The sequence below is a fragment of the Notolabrus celidotus genome, chromosome 14 (genome assembly GCF_009762535.1).
Source record: "Notolabrus celidotus isolate fNotCel1 chromosome 14, fNotCel1.pri, whole genome shotgun sequence".
NCBI classification, from domain to species: Eukaryota; Metazoa; Chordata; class Actinopteri; order Labriformes; family Labridae; genus Notolabrus; species Notolabrus celidotus.
Window position 1 is genome coordinate 7,759,720 of NC_048285.1, and position 15,273 is coordinate 7,774,992.

A 15,273-nucleotide genomic window follows, 5' to 3' on the forward strand; every position below is an offset into this window, starting at 1 on the left:
TTGTCTGAGTTTGAGCTGCAGTGCTCTGCATGCTGCTGCTCAGGTCTGTACAGCTGCACTGCAGAGGCTCTCCAGTCTTAAGTAATTGAGCTCAGACTGTGAGCCATGTAGAGTCTCTCCCTTTGTATACCAGGGATTACTTTAACAAGCCTGGACAAAGAAGATTGAGGAAGAGAAAGACTTCATCCCTCTGAATTGACAGTTAACACTCTATATCCACCACAACTCTGTGCTCAATCACCCAGCAGATCATTAAACATTGATGTTGTGCATACAGTTCCTTCTATTGTGAATCCTCCTCCTCTCTCCCATTCGGCTCTTTTTGCTTCTGTCACGACTCTGCGCCCACTGCTTTCCCTTTTCCCTCTCTCTCTCTCTCTCTCTACATCCTCTGCTCCTGTCCCTTTCTCCCTGCCATTATTCTCTCCTCCTCTCTCTCCATCCTCTCAGCTGCCTGCTCCTTTTCTCCCTCCCTCCCTCCCTCCCTCATCCTCCCTCCCTCCCTCCCTCATCCTCCCTCCTCCCTTCCCACTCTCTCCTCTCTGGAGTGGCGGCAGCGTGACTGCCTGCGTCAGCCAGTCCTGCCAGCTAGTGAATGCTGCTACTGGAGCTGCCGTACCCTGCAGAGAGCCCTGTGTGTGTGTGAATGTGTGTATGTGTGAGTGTGTGTGTGTAATTCTATGAGTGTACGCAGATGGGAAAGCAACTGAGTCAGGGAGGGCTGCCTCTCATCTCTCCGCTGTTATCACCATCCTTCACTCTCCCTCCTCTCCTCCTCTGCTGCCATGGAGCTCCAGCAGGCTGAATCACAACATCGTCTGCAGAAAGGGCTGAGGTAATACTGCATGTGTTGTAGAGGGCTTTCTTTGTGTATCTGAGTGCACACATCTGCACTGAAATGCCTGCATGCAGCCTATGGGTATACAGTGTAATGTTTAACCCCTATCTGCCTCATCATCACATTTCTCTACACGTCAGTGCAATCCCAGCATGCTCAGCCAAAAGGACAAGGAGCTGGAACACCTTGTTTTCTGTGTGAATATGGTAAAATAATTTCCTAGGTCGTCTTGGTATGTGTAGAATTACAAGTGTTTCCTTCATGTCTCAGTTCCTGCTCTTGTCGTCCGGGGTTCTCACACAGATCACGTGACCCAAATAGCAGAGCAAACACAATACATTACTCATTCCCTGCACTTACTGAGTGTGCCTGTGCACAAACAATTCGAGCAGGCCTGTGAATGTTTTGTATTGTTGCGGTGGGGTAAGTGTGCAAATCAAAGCTGGACAGAAATTGAATCATTATAAAAGTGAGAGGCATGTCACTGTTTGAGAAAAGTCCTAGTGTTGTGTCTTTGTTGCATAGCTCATCAGAAGGTCTGTCCTCATCAATAGACATGCATTCAAGTCTTTTGAAGGAGATTCACAAACCAAACCTGCTTTTGTACCTACAGTGGAATAGAGCAAGAGAGATAGTTCTGGATTTTAATTCTAGACAATGTGTAGACTAAATATATAGTTTGGTAATTACCCGCTTCTTATTTCTTCTCAGCAGGTAGATGTGTGTGTCCCTGTGGTGCTCTGTCGGACCAGTATGGAGCGTGGGTGTCTGAGAAGGTGGGCATCAGGCTCTGCTGTCGTGTTTCTTCACACACTGGCCTTATCCTGGACAGGTACGACACACATCAATTGTAACTGAGTAAACGTCCCTTCAGCATTACTGGATTTCATCCAGAATTGTACTTTAGTTTATGACACTGCACCTATTTCAATAAGGATGATGTTGTTGGGTCATAAACATGTCTCTAGCCAAAATAAGTTTCACTTTAGGGAAAACTTCTCATTTTGGAAAATAGAAAGCAGGATATTAACTGCTGTGAAATTACCCTGTAAAATAAAAGCAGTGTTAGTGACATGGAGAGCTCTGGCTGGTGTATCTTTGAAAGAAAGCTTTAATTACAGTAACTTCATAGAGCAGAACATTTAAGGGCCCTTTTTTCCAGATTCACCAGCCACCTAGTCATCATCAAACAATTAACTCAACCTTTTGTGAAATGGGAATTTTTTCTACTATTATGTCTGTCTGTTGAATGTCAAGCTAAAGCAAGGAAGAAGTTAGCTTAAGCACAAATACTGGAAACTGCTTACATTGCTGCATCCAACAAAACACACTTACAACGTATTTAGCTCCCAATTTAAAGCTTTCAAGTTTGTTTGTTAAATTTATTTCAAAACTGCTGGGTAAACAGTTAGCTAGGCTGCTATTGCCAATAAATAACCTAGCATGCAACATTCTACATGTTTTGTACACATCAAACAAATGAAACACAATATATATATATATATATATAATCTGTGAACTTTTAAGGTGCTTATATGAAGATTTTGATTTTTTAAATTGAATCATAGCTGGTCTGCTAGGCTAACAATCTGATCCTACAGAGCCGAGCCAGCCAGCTACTGGCTTTAGATTCATTCTTCACAGACAGATATGACACACATATCTTCTTTTTTTTTTTTTTTACCTTCCTCTCCATGCAATACCTAACTGCTTTATTTCCATCAGATTAAGTTGAAATGTGTAAATCTTCAAGTTTGTCCGCACTCTTCTACAAGAACTCAAACATTGTCTCTACAGGTGCAATTGAGCCTGTCCCCAAAATTGATGGATGGCACCGGGCAGCTTTGACACTGCAGGAGAACATGACACACCGGTTCAACTGCCAATCAGATGGCTGGGACCCACACGCCCCTGCACTGCTCACTTGGTATCTGAATGGGCAGCAGCAGAGAGCGCCATCTCCCAAACGTGGGCGCCTGGTGATGACACCAAAGGAAGAATCTGAGGTCACAAGACGGGTTCATAAACATAACAGCACCTTCTCTCTGCACGCCAGAAAGTGGCACAGGGAGCTTGTGTGTGTGGCGTCAAACCCAATGACAGGAGAGAGCTACAACGCCACGGTCACTCTCAATGTTCAGTGTGAGTCTGTGTGAAAAATTCCAGGAATTAGAGATCTTAAAGGTCATGTCTGTCGGTACAATGAGTAAGTGCTGATTCATTCCTCTTATGTGTCCTAGTTCAGCCAGAGATCCTCAAGATGAATGCCCACTACAGTGAAATCTCAGACCCTGGCCTCTCCCTGGTCCTCTTTGCCTTGGTACAGTCCAACCCACCTGCCACCCTCACCTTTGTGGACCACTCCGGCCAGCCGGTAGCCAACACCTCAGACTTCCTCATCCTGGACTCGCGTAGCTACCCCTGGCTGACCAATCACTCGTTGAGGGTCATGCTCAGTAGCCTGTCAGGAAATATCTCGCTGAATGCCAGTAACAGTATGGGGACAGTGCAGAGCAACCTCACACTGGCAGGTCAGTGACGGTGAACAGAAACCCATTAGCTGTGTGCCAATTCAGGGGCTGCATCTTTTGATGGATGCACGCTCCTGTAGCCTGCATAGACTGCTTAGGTTAAACTGAATTAAGTCTAGTCTACAGAGGATTTTCCCTTACACTTTGCATCACAAAGTGCCCAACAACAGGTAGTTAGATGGGTGACTAGTACAGGATGGATCTTCATGGCCCAGGAAAAGAGGGACACATGTCATCCTCATTTGAAGGAGCTAATCTGTCCTTGTTATGCTGCTATGCCCCTGAATTGGGATGCAGCTATTAAATCTCTCTTGTGCCAAGTCATCCATTTCCAGGACTGCATTTGCAATCAGTCTCTACCTATGTGGTCCATTATAAAGGGCCAGTTTGCAGTGCTGTTCAAATATTTAATGAATATTATTATGCACTTTAATGTAGACATAAAGTATCCCACAATGCATCATGAAGTAGTGTGCAACCGATGGACACTAATCAAGCATTATATGGGATGATGCATTGGGCGAAGAGAAAAAAACTACAGAAAAACAATCACAAATCACATAATTACTCTCAGCAAAGAAAAGGAGGCTAGCATTCAAAATTTGTATTTTATTCTTGCTAGTGAGTTCACTATATAGTCCTAATGAGTATATGATCTTCCTGTAGTAGTAGCAGAAGTGAATAAGTGAATTATTTCAGATACAATTCAGATACAAACCTGATTTTAGAATGAAATTGAATATTCAAAGTTCTGAGCTATTCCTTTAACTCTCTCGCCTCCTCTCTCTTCAGAGTTCCTGCAGTCTCGCGTGGAGGTGCCCATGCTGGGAATAGTAACTGGTGGGGCCATGGCCTTCATGGCCCTCCTCATCCTCAGTCTCATAGTCCTCTGCCTCATGCAAAAAAACAAGAGCAAGTGCATAGGTAAAACGGCGGTGTGATAGTGGCATGATGTGTCATATGAAACACTCATTCAGCCTCTTACATGTTGTGGAATTTTGTTTCAGATGAGCCGGTGGAAATTCTGATGACCAAGAAAAGGTAAAGAAAGAGCTCTGTCATCAGATCTTTTTTTCTACACAACTGTAAAGAAACAAAAATGGAGTTTAAGTGTAGATATGTTGTTATATAGACCAAGTACTGATACTGCCAGACTGGTTTGAGTCTTAATCCTCCCTCCAGAAACCCTTTGCAGTCACTGACATCACAATCTCAACTTGCAAGACTTCAGGAAGTAACTGAGCCCAGCCAAGTAATAATCCAGCTGTTTAAGAATTTGCTAATACGTTTGTAGCTTGAAAACACTGCAGAGCACATTATCACACAAAGCGGCCACTCATCAGAATGATAACTTAATTGATAAAGACATTTTAAGGCTCGTATGTCAGATCAGGACTACCTTTGCTTTACTGACCCAACACTGACTCTGACACACCGAGTCGAGGTCTGATCCATCTCAGCATAATCAGTCGATAGGGAGGAAAACAGTGATGGAAGCATTTTTGTTTCTCATGAATTCTTTATGTCCATCCTGCGGACCAATAGCTCATCTAATCCAGGTTTGATACCTCTCCCCTGTTTTTCTGCACAGTGACTCCACCATCCTGAAGGTGGAGAAAGCAGATAAGACCCACATCCCCCGAGATAACATGTCTCTGCCTTCAAACATGCAGCTCAATGACCTCAGCACCTTGAGGAAAGGTAAGAGCGACTTCACACGCTGATGTCATGAGGATACCAAGCATGAAGAAATGGAAAGTGCACAAAGGGAACTAACAAAGGGTGTCCTAGGTTTAAAATTAAATCAATGCATGCCAGAGTAACAAGAACTTTACGCATGCATACTCTGGAATTTGTACATGATTATAATGCAGCATTAAATGGTGATAGTAAAATATTTATTAGAGCTGAATTGCAGCAGTTATCCTTTGGTGCCAGGCACGTAGGAGCTCCAAGTCATTGTGTTTCAGTTGTTTGTGGTACATGTTTATGCCCCCTACTGGGTCAATCCAGCTATGCATTTTATCAGAAGGCTTATGTGGCTGTGTGAGTTCACGAGCGCGGATAACTGTATAAAATTTTATAAACAGGACTGAATATACTGACATCAGAAATCACATTGCCCTAAAACATGTTAGGAAAGAAAAAAGATACAACTGTGTTTTAATTATTTGACATTTAAGCAATTTACCAAAAGCCAAGTCCTGAATGTAAACCCTCTGCAGATTTGAGTGCAAATACAAATAACTTTACAAAGGATAAATAAATGATACCAACATTGAGTAGAAAGGTGTTGATGCATATTGATGGAGTACACCTGCTCCTCTTTCACACTCATCAGTGGCTGTTCAAGAACCCTTAAATCGTAACCCTAGACTTAAACACCATGTAGCTCTTCTGATGGAACAGATGGAACCCCCCATGCCAGCCTTCACTTGCCAAATCAGCGGTCATATTTTTGCTAATGGTGTATCAAAATATGTTTACACTTGGATTTTGATTTTGCAGAATATTAAAACTACAATTCTTGATCTGTGTTTAATATTAAATGGTCTGCACCGATGTTCTTAGCAGAGGTTACTAACCTGTCAGTTAATTCATGCATACACACTCAATTTCCAATGACTTTGCCTTTGGGATGATTTATGCGGAGTACCTTGCCCACAGACACACAGAGTGAAAAGAAAGGAGATCAAACTCATGGACTCAACTTGAAACAGCCAAGATGGCTGTTGCCATGCTCAACTTAGCTAACTATCTCTTGGCTGTATCTTCATGCTTCAGTCAAACAATGAGGGTGCTATTTATATGAAACTATCTTTCAAAGTTCCTACGTGTCGTGTCCTCCCTCTTTCTTCCATCATGCTGCGTAGCCCGAGAGGTGGCCCAGCAAAACAGTGTGGGAGAGAAGAGAGTAGAAGAGGAGGAGGAAGATCTGTCTTTAGCCTACGCCGCAAGAGGTTAGGGAAATACATTCTGATACTGCTCCATTTTTCATTATTTATACTTCAGATCTGAATCTTGTGTTTGGTATGAATGGTTCTCCCTGATGATTCGCAGGTTTTGCCAGATACCCAATGGTGGGCTACATCTACAAGGTGAACAGCACAAGCAGTGAGGAGATCTGGCTCTGACTGACCTCAGTGTTAGAGACGGACATGCACACATATACTGTACATGCATGCAAAATACTTACAACAGTGCTGCTCTCCAAGAGGGAACAAAGAACAACTGCCAATCAGCCGATCATCAGTCATCAGGAAGACGAGGAATCAGAAACTACAACATCCAGTGTTAAAAATGCTCTGACAAGTTCATCCTTTAACAGAAGTGTCTTGTTCACAAATCATTAAACCGTGTCAGTGTTTTTGTCTTTCTGGATCAAGTGCTCTGGTCGATACACTGCTGATGTGTTGTCTCAAAAATCCAAAGTATAAACTCGACATAAAATGCTTCTGTTCTTTATCTTCTACATCTTTTCCTCCTGTATCCTCACGCTCATAACGTCCCCCCTGTTGCATTACTGGAATGCATTAAATGTTCTATGCTTACACCAGAATGTGCAAGGTAATGTACTGTATGTGAGATTTAACAGTTTAACAGACCAGTAATATCTGAATAAGATGGAATTTAATTATAGATATTTGTATATGAACATGTAACATGTCATGTACTGTATATTTGTATGCATATGTATATGTGTATAAAAGAGGATGTCTAATAAAGATAATATTGATATTGTATGAAGTGATAGCAGGAGTTGCTGCAGTTTTATTGGCACTCACCAGGGGGCGCCCTAGGGTGCATTATAAGCTTGATGATAAGGGGATGGAGGGGCTTTCTGGTGTTCATGAGGGTGATGAGTTTTTATGAGTCATGTGTGTAAAATAATTGTTGCGTTCGGTAAAGACTGAATTATCTTAACAACAGGTGCAGACAAACAATGCATGTCTTTATGTTTGAGTGTGTGTGTGTGTATCTGTGGGTTCGTGGGGGTGGGGGCTGAAAGTGTGTGTGTGTGTGTGTGTGTGTGTGTGTGTGTGTGTGTGTGTGTGTGTGTGTGTGTGTGTGTGCCAGGTGTAAGCTCTAGGTCACAGGCTGTTGTGGCTTTTTCTGGAACAGGAAGCAGAGTTGTGTTGTGGGAGCATCTCCTTGCGCTCTCTTCTTCTTCTACTACTTCTTCTTCTGCTGCTTCCGTGCAGAACAGGGAATATTAATTTGTCACACACAGCGGGAGAAACATTTACAGCACACAGGGGAACTGAAATATTAATGTGAACTCACACAGTTGTGCTCATGCCTATTTGTTTTATGTGATAGAGCTGCTTTGCACATCTCCCAAAGCAACAATAATGCAAGTAGCAATCATTTCAGCTAATACTCAGCTGATAGGGAATCAGAGACGTCTGTTGATGGCTCTGGGTAAATCTGAGAGCTGCTCAGAAATGTATGATTGCATTGCGAGAGCAAAAACAGTACAATATGTGAAGTTTGCACAGTTTTGATTCACGTGAACTCATTACATTTGAATACAATGAAGACTGGTTAACAGTTAAAAATAATAATTTACATAAGCACTTGAGCTTTCCTGCTAATGCTTCAAAATGTCACAAAACTTCAAATTAAATCCATTAAAATTGTACTCTTACTTCAGTAGAGGGATATGTATTCAAACCCTGGTCTAGAAGTGGCACACAACAAAAACTGTTCCATCACAAGCTGAAATGTTTACAAGATAATGTGACCAGTCCTGCAAGTAAAGCTTTTTATATTGGCAAAGTTTATATTTGTGCTTAAATGCCTTGTATTGAGAGAGAGGACAGTGGATAGAATAGGAAATGACTTAAGGCAAAGGGCCCGTGTTGAAACTGAACCTGGGCTATCTGCTTTGAGGAGGGCCGCAGCCTCTGCATAACAAAAGGCAAACCAGTGAAACAGAGGCATGTCCAGAGGAGTGCCCAACGCCCCCCATCCAAGGTGAAACTCTGAAATCCTTACTTAAAAATTATTGTCTTTAAATTGAATTGCAGCACATCTTCTTTAGTAAGTACCTTCAGTTGTGCCTTCTTAATTTTTTGCCCTTAAATAATTAAACAAAGAAGATTTCGTGTGTCTACTCTGAGCTATTAGTTTGTTTGTGCGTTCACATACCCTGGCCACCCCTGCCTATTTCAGTGCCCTGGCTGGCAGTGGCGGTTCTAGACCAATTTTACTGGGGGGGGCAGGCTGGGGCCAAGGGTGTTGTCAGAGGGACACATTCAACCCTGACAAAAGAGACTGAGGGCAATTGATGAGCATGTTGACTTTACCTTTGTAATGACTTAGAACTAGGTAACGCTACACAGACATAATTTAGCATTGTTTTATTAGCTATTAGAAATGCATAGTATTTAGTATTACTAGTATTATAGTATTACTCACACTTACTCTTGACTTCAGGCCTCAAAGTTATAAAATGAATTGTGAAAAAAAGGAATGATACACTTGTTTTTGAGACCGGGCTCTTTAATACTTTGCTTTGCTTACTTCTCAGAGTAAAGAGTAATGTTACTACGAATAAAATATGAATGTAAGTATAGTTTAAAAAAAGGCAACAATGTAAAATGCAAAATTGTGAATTTCCTTTTACCGTCTTGGTTAACATGAGCTAGTTTACTAACTCATATCACAGCATCTGATATCATTAGCTCATCCTACATTTGTATGTAAAGTCTTAATGTTTGTGCAGATCTCCGGCTGTCAGATACAGTAAGTGAAAAACAGGAAACACATTTTCTCCTAAATGAATGTAGAGCAGGAATAATGTGACGCAAAAAATTAAAATACAAAGCAGTAATACAGAGGTACTTTCACTTGGTCATGTTCCATTAGTGTCTACAGTTTGGTGTCATTTACTGGAGGTTACAGGGACACAATTTACCAGATGTAGAAAAACAACAATGAAGCCTCCTGAGATGGAAAATGAGCCAATCACGCTTACTTCCTTTACACACACACACACATACACAACCGCGCACACACATACACACCCAGACAAAGACACTGCAAGAGACGAGGGACTTGTAGTTTTGACACAAGGGATACAACAACTTTTTATTCCATGGTCAGTCATTTTATTCAAACTTACATGTTAATATCTCATTACAACTCCAGTTAATCTTTGACTGAACTGTTCTTTGTAAATGTTTCCATGTTAATCAACTCATCAAGTAAGTCCTGTTTTCTAAAATCAACTCAACCACAAATCAGAGCTTGTATTGATGCTAAGCTAATTCAATTTACAGAAAAGTCTTTATGAATTCATCATCTATGAGCTGTTAAAATGAGTTGAATAAAATGGTTGACGGAGAGCAGAAAATGGCGTCCTTCCTGGTTTGTGTTGGCGACTCGCTCTTGCTCACAGTGATCTAAAATATCTTTGTCTGTAATCGACAGAACTCAGAGACACAAACACACAATGAAGTACCAGATACTTTTCCCTGCCTGTTTTCTGCTGCTCTGGACTTTGGCAGGTATGTCTAAACCTCTACCACCACTTTTCATAAAGACATCAAATAAAATGAGGAGAAACTGTCTTCAAACTTTAGTTTGTTTTATGAAAGTAAAAGCCACGTATTGTTCTTTTGATATCAAGTTGTCAGCCAATTCTAAATAAGGTAAATGTTATTATCATGGAGTCACATTGATGTCAAAATTACGCCTATAATGTTCTGTCTTTGTTGACTGACAAACATGCAGAATTTGTGTCTATGTCCATTCAACTCTATCTTTATCTCATTGTTACGAAACTGTTGACAACCAGACTCTCCATGTTGACCTGATGATTGCTCACTTTAGTTTATTTTTATTCTATGACATCATTATATTATTCTGATTTGTCAATTTTCATGAACATACATTGTTAAGGTAGTCATGAAAGTGTAGCTGATTTATTTATAAAGTTCTAGAATCATTTGAGAAAAGATAGCTTTACCAATTGATGAATTAAGTTTGTAAAAAGTGCAACAATAACGGTTGAGAAGTAAGCCTCACAAAGAATCAGTTGACATGAGATACACCGAGATGACGGTAGGGATAAACCTCTGATATTTACAATCTTTAAATATGATAAGAATAAGAATATATATCAGTTGAGTACACTTAAATGTTTAACAGACAAGAACAAATGTTTGTTAACAAAAATGACATAAATGACATAATTTTGGCACAGATATAACCCCCTATAAATCCATTTTGATGACCGTATGTTGTGTTGATTTGTTAGATTATTTTCTTAAACTTGAATGTTTCTTTTTCTGTCACGAAAACCGCAGACCCTGCCGCTAACTCTGACTCTGAGATAAAAGTGACTACTATCTCTGATGGCATTCGGTTAACTTGTACCCCTGGAAAAAAAATTGAATTCATGAAGAAATTATATGACTCACCCTACAAAATGCAATACAGCGACAACAATACAGGGGAATACATGTGTCGGAACGAAGCTGATACTGATGGACCAAAAATCTATGTCAAATTTCGAAGTAAGTTCTGCTGAAAACTTTGGGTTTTGTATGATGTCTAAACGTGTCTAATGCTGAATTAACCGGGGTGTGTGTGTGTGTGTTTGTGTGCGTGTGTGTGTGTGTGTGTGTGTGTGTGTGTGTGTGCGTGCGTGCGTGCGTGCGTGCGTGCGTGTGTGTGTGTTTCTAGCCTGTGACAACTGCATAGAGCTTGACGTGGGATCGATTGTGGGGTTAGTTGTTGGAGAAGTGGTGGCCACGATTGCAATAGGCGTGGCTGTCTACCTCAGTGCCTCTCAGAAGAGGATTGATCCAGTCATGTTGGAAAAGAAAAGTAAACCTATCTATCTATCTATCTATCTATCTATCTATCTATCTATCTATCTATCTATCTATCTATCTATCTATCTATCTATCTATCTATCTATCTATCTATCTATCTATCTAAACAACTCTGTATGCCAGAATATTTGGAGGTAGTAATAAAAAAATACACAAAATCTATAATAAAAATGAAAAGAAGAAAAATAAGTGCTGCATTACTCTTTAATGCCTTACGTTAAAGTACACATGTATTCCTAGGATCTGACAGACAGCATCTCATCCCACTTGAACACAGCAACAGAGCCCCCAATGACCATTACCAGGTGAGTCAGAATGCTGGGGCCTTTCATATTTACACTTGTCACATGGAAAGATTGAATGATGACTGATAACTTGTCTTTTTCTTTACTCCACCATGTCCCTGTTTAGCCTCTGAAACACAAAGGTGCTCAGAAAGACACGTACGATGTTCTGACCAACAGGAGATAGACGGACGGTGGTCTCCTGTCTTTGAAGCCTACCCTTCCCCAGCTTTCAACATATTCTGCATGCATCCTGGGAGGGAACTGTTCATCTTGATTGTTTTTAGCTTTCTGTAAATGTTTCTCTGAATGACAGTATGTTTATGCTGTCTGTCACTGTTCAGGGTTTTTAGCCGTTGTTTTTAATGATGATTGTTTTTGAATCAACTCACGTGGCTTTCTCATTAACTGTCTTCTTCCTCAATATTGTAAGGAGGGTTAAAGAAAAGTTAAAAAATGAGAGATAAAAAAGTTATTTCCTGTCAGGTTAGCGGCTATGATCAGGGGTGATGAATTAGTAGTAATACTTCTTGTCTATAGGAGCCATTTTGCTTACTACATCATACTTAAATGATATTTGTAGAGTTTCTAATAAGTTGTAATTTGAAGATGATACACATGTATTTTGTACACGTACATTTGAACATGAAAGAACTAATGAAAACAGAAGAAACTGTCCTGATGAAGTTACAGTTTTACTCGGTTGCTTTGGTACATTTCTCAGATCAGAATTGAAATTCTCAAAACTACTTGTTCAATCTTCACATAATTGCGTCCCTTGTGCACATCAAAAAAGTAGTTTCTCATTTCTTTGAACAAGTTGCAAATGCTTTGGTACATCCATGCCAATGATTATGTACAATTATCTGCCGTTTCCTACGTTATCAAGTGCTTATGTCATGTTGATCAAAATGTATTAGAATGGGTCTCTGTTGAATAGTCTCACCCTCCACAACATTTAGGCATTAGTTCATCGCATAAGTCTTCACACGCAGAATGGTTGAACATGTTGTCAGAATATGTCAGTCATATTTCTGTAGATTTCCATTTGACTTTTTTTGTAAATCTATCCTGAATTGGTAACGAAGGGAAATGATCAACCAGTTTTCTGAAATAGCTCAAAGGTGCATCTCATGAACAATCAATTGGCAAGTATATAAATACTTATATATAGGTATATACCATTGACTTATACATAAATGTGAATCTTGTCCAGTCTCTTGCAATCAATCTCCCACATACACTAATGTGTAACTTACAATTTACAATAACTGTCATCTAAACTTTAGCCATAGTTTACATCAGAACGTCCCTCTAGAGTACACTGTTATATTGACAACATGACTCAGCAATTTGACTGTCTTATCCGTACACAATGACACAAGGACTTGTCATTGTGATGGCACTGACATGTTCTTTGACACAGATATTTACTTTTGAGAGATGAACTAAGGCTTTTGAGCAAGATACTGGCTTTTGCAGGTAATCCATGGTGTTTTGATATTTGTACGAATTGTTTCGAGAAATGCACTTACTGTTTTGCAAATGTCGAGGATGATTTGAGAAATGGACCAAAGCGACTGTAAAAACATGGTTTGATATGAATATGCTATCGTTAGATAAAGATACATCTAAATTCAGGTGTCCAGAGGTGACTGGGTTAAATTTGAAATCAAATTAAATTTAAAAGATGATGATATTCATGGAGTGTATGAAATCACATTTCTTGGAGTCACCATAGATCATTGATTTAGAAGCTGAACATCACAAGAATACAATCTAAATACATTCAAATCTTTACAAAATAAAAGACCTGAAAAAAAAGTCTACTTTAGTTCTCTATTATGCTGTATATGAAATACTGAGTTGAGTTATTGGAAAATGTATATAAAACAAATATGGATCATATTAAAAAAGGAATTAAAATAATAAATAAAACTTGTTACCATGAAGTTACTAATCCATTTGTCATGAGTTCTTTTGTTTAGTTGAAAATTCTTCCTGTCAGTTCTCTCAGTGTAATTCAGTTGTCATTTCTTGAGTTGTATTTTCATTGTTTACCTGTGTGTTCTTGTGCTCCTTGTGTGTGTGGTGTGTCCCATTTTATTTTGTAGTATGTTTTTGTGTGTCTGATTTAAATGTACTTCCTGCTCGTGTGTGCTTCCCTCCTGTTTGATTACACTAATTGGTTTCACCTGGGTCCTTTCCACATACCTGTGTTGATTACTTTGTTTTGACTGTGTGTATTTGGTTTCCCTGTGTTCGCCTCTCATTCAGTGCTGAGTCTTTCTTCTGAGTCGTACATGAGTTTGTCCCCTGCATTCACCAGTGTGCTGGTGTGTTTTTCTTGTGCTTTTGCCTATAGTGGATTTTTGTTGGACTTCCAGTTGAACTCTGGACTTTGATGACAGTAAGTTTTTTTTTTATTTCCTGTTTTTTGTTTATCAAACACTTTTATTTATGTCTGCATTTTGGGTCCTCCATCTTTGTTTTCTTAACACTGTGGCTGTTTTTAAAACCGCCTACTATATTAGCAGTACGTACTGATTTGGCCAAAATTCAGTATGTAGTATGCGATATGTGGAAAAAGAGCTAAATGTGCAGTAGGCCTATGCCAAAACTCCCCAGATGTTGTACTGATTCGGGAAAATTTCACATTAGGCATCGGACCAGTCTCCCTCGCGTACTGTTTCCCACAATGCACAGCGCTCGTTACACTTTTTCTTTTTTCTTTTCTTTGACTGGGGGAACTATTAAATTCAATATAAACCACTTCTTAACTTTTTAAATCATTAGTGATGCTAAAGAAGCAGTTTCTCTATCAGCTTGGCCGTTGTTTCCTTCCACTTTCCGAAACTAGAAATCTGGTGATGTCTGGCTTTGCATCCTGCAGATCAGATCCAACAGAGCAGTCATACTACATACTAAATTCAAACGCAGTATGTAGCGGGACGTTATGAAAACAGCCTGTGTGACACCATTATTCATTAGGTCAGGGACAGACGTTGATGTGTCCAGAGGGGTGGCCTGCACCCACACCTTGAGAAATCTGCCTCTAGGATTGACTATTTTCCAAATTAAAGGTATGATTAATATTAAAATAAACTATCTAGGCTCTAATTCAACATGCTGCTTGAAGCTTTCTTAGCATAAACATTTAATTTTTATCAATTTATGAAAAATATTTTAGGTTCCAAAATGTTGCAGAACTATGTACTTTTGATGGTGTGCAGGAGTTTGGTAGCCATTTTTTAGAACTTGATTTCAGTTCATCTTACATGATGCTTAAACAAGACGTGTTGCATTAGACTGACTAAAATTGGACTTTCAAATTGCATATAATGTTAGACCAACTGAAGTCACAGTCCAATTTCAGTAAGTCAAACAAACACACCTGAATAATTATCTCTTGCAGGTATAAACTTCAGGCAGCCGCAGCCCAGGTGTTTTGCACATGCGCCAAATTGCGTACATCAGGCTTTGACCCGGAACAGGAGTAGGAAAAAGCCGGTGTTGTCTGCCAGAGAGACAACATGTATCTCATGTGTACCTAAAGTGAAGAGTATATATGAAAGCTACAGAGCTGTAAAGTTGCCCATGATTTCACTGTTTTTCACAACCTGTCTTGCTAACTTGTTTGTCAATTGTTTTGGTATGTCTGCTGGAAGAGGTGTTGGTAGTGACTAGCTGAAAGGGGAACATGTCCCCACTACCACATCAGAGGGACACATACTTTGGTCAATAAATCAATTCTAGTCCAGTGCCTGTAAACTGGG

At 39.9% G+C, this 15,273-nt stretch overlaps 3 protein-coding genes across 3 annotated transcripts in view; all 3 read left to right on the forward strand.

The window, feature by feature from the left end:
* The first annotated feature begins 579 nt into the window (after window positions 1-579).
* LOC117825483 (transmembrane protein 25) lies at window positions 580-7,119 on the forward strand. Its single transcript, XM_034701348.1, has 9 exons — window positions 580-835; window positions 1,550-1,670; window positions 2,636-2,980; window positions 3,079-3,369; window positions 4,162-4,293; window positions 4,377-4,410; window positions 4,961-5,070; window positions 6,243-6,329; window positions 6,430-7,119. The coding sequence occupies exons 2-9, from the start codon at window positions 1,592-1,594 to the stop codon at window positions 6,501-6,503; spliced, it is 1,152 nt and encodes a 383-aa protein (XP_034557239.1). The 5' UTR covers window positions 580-835; window positions 1,550-1,591; the 3' UTR covers window positions 6,504-7,119.
* Window positions 7,120-9,372: 2,253 nt separating this feature from the next.
* On the forward strand, window positions 9,373-13,457 carry LOC117825356 (T-cell surface glycoprotein CD3 gamma chain-like). The gene is made up of 6 exons (XM_034701164.1): window positions 9,373-9,472; window positions 9,805-9,881; window positions 10,683-10,892; window positions 11,062-11,205; window positions 11,454-11,518; window positions 11,625-13,457. The coding sequence occupies exons 2-6, from the start codon at window positions 9,827-9,829 to the stop codon at window positions 11,682-11,684; spliced, it is 534 nt and encodes a 177-aa protein (XP_034557055.1). The 5' UTR covers window positions 9,373-9,472; window positions 9,805-9,826; the 3' UTR covers window positions 11,685-13,457.
* A 291-nt stretch (window positions 13,458-13,748) lies between these two features.
* Window positions 13,749-15,273, forward strand: part of LOC117825922 (myelin protein zero-like protein 2) — a 35,960-nt gene continuing 34,435 nt past the window's right edge. Inside the window, exon 1 of the mRNA XM_034701914.1 lies at window positions 13,749-13,907. The gene's annotated coding sequence lies outside the window, so the exon portion shown is untranslated. The remainder of the gene's footprint in view (window positions 13,908-15,273) is intronic.

Coding starts and splice junctions, on each gene's coding strand:
- LOC117825483 (XM_034701348.1), top strand. CDS start 1,592: ATGGAGCGTGGGTGTCTGAGAAGGTGGGCATCAGGCTCTGCTGTCGTG. Junction 4,294..4,376: donor AAACAAGAGCAAGTGCATAG/GTAAAACGGCGG, acceptor ATTTTGTTTCAG/ATGAGCCGGTGGAAATTCTG. Junction 6,330..6,429: donor TTTAGCCTACGCCGCAAGAG/GTTAGGGAAATA, acceptor GATGATTCGCAG/GTTTTGCCAGATACCCAATG.
- LOC117825356 (XM_034701164.1), top strand. CDS start 9,827: ATGAAGTACCAGATACTTTTCCCTGCCTGTTTTCTGCTGCTCTGGACT. Junction 11,206..11,453: donor AGTCATGTTGGAAAAGAAAA/GTAAACCTATCT, acceptor ATGTATTCCTAG/GATCTGACAGACAGCATCTC. Junction 11,519..11,624: donor CCCCCAATGACCATTACCAG/GTGAGTCAGAAT, acceptor GTCCCTGTTTAG/CCTCTGAAACACAAAGGTGC.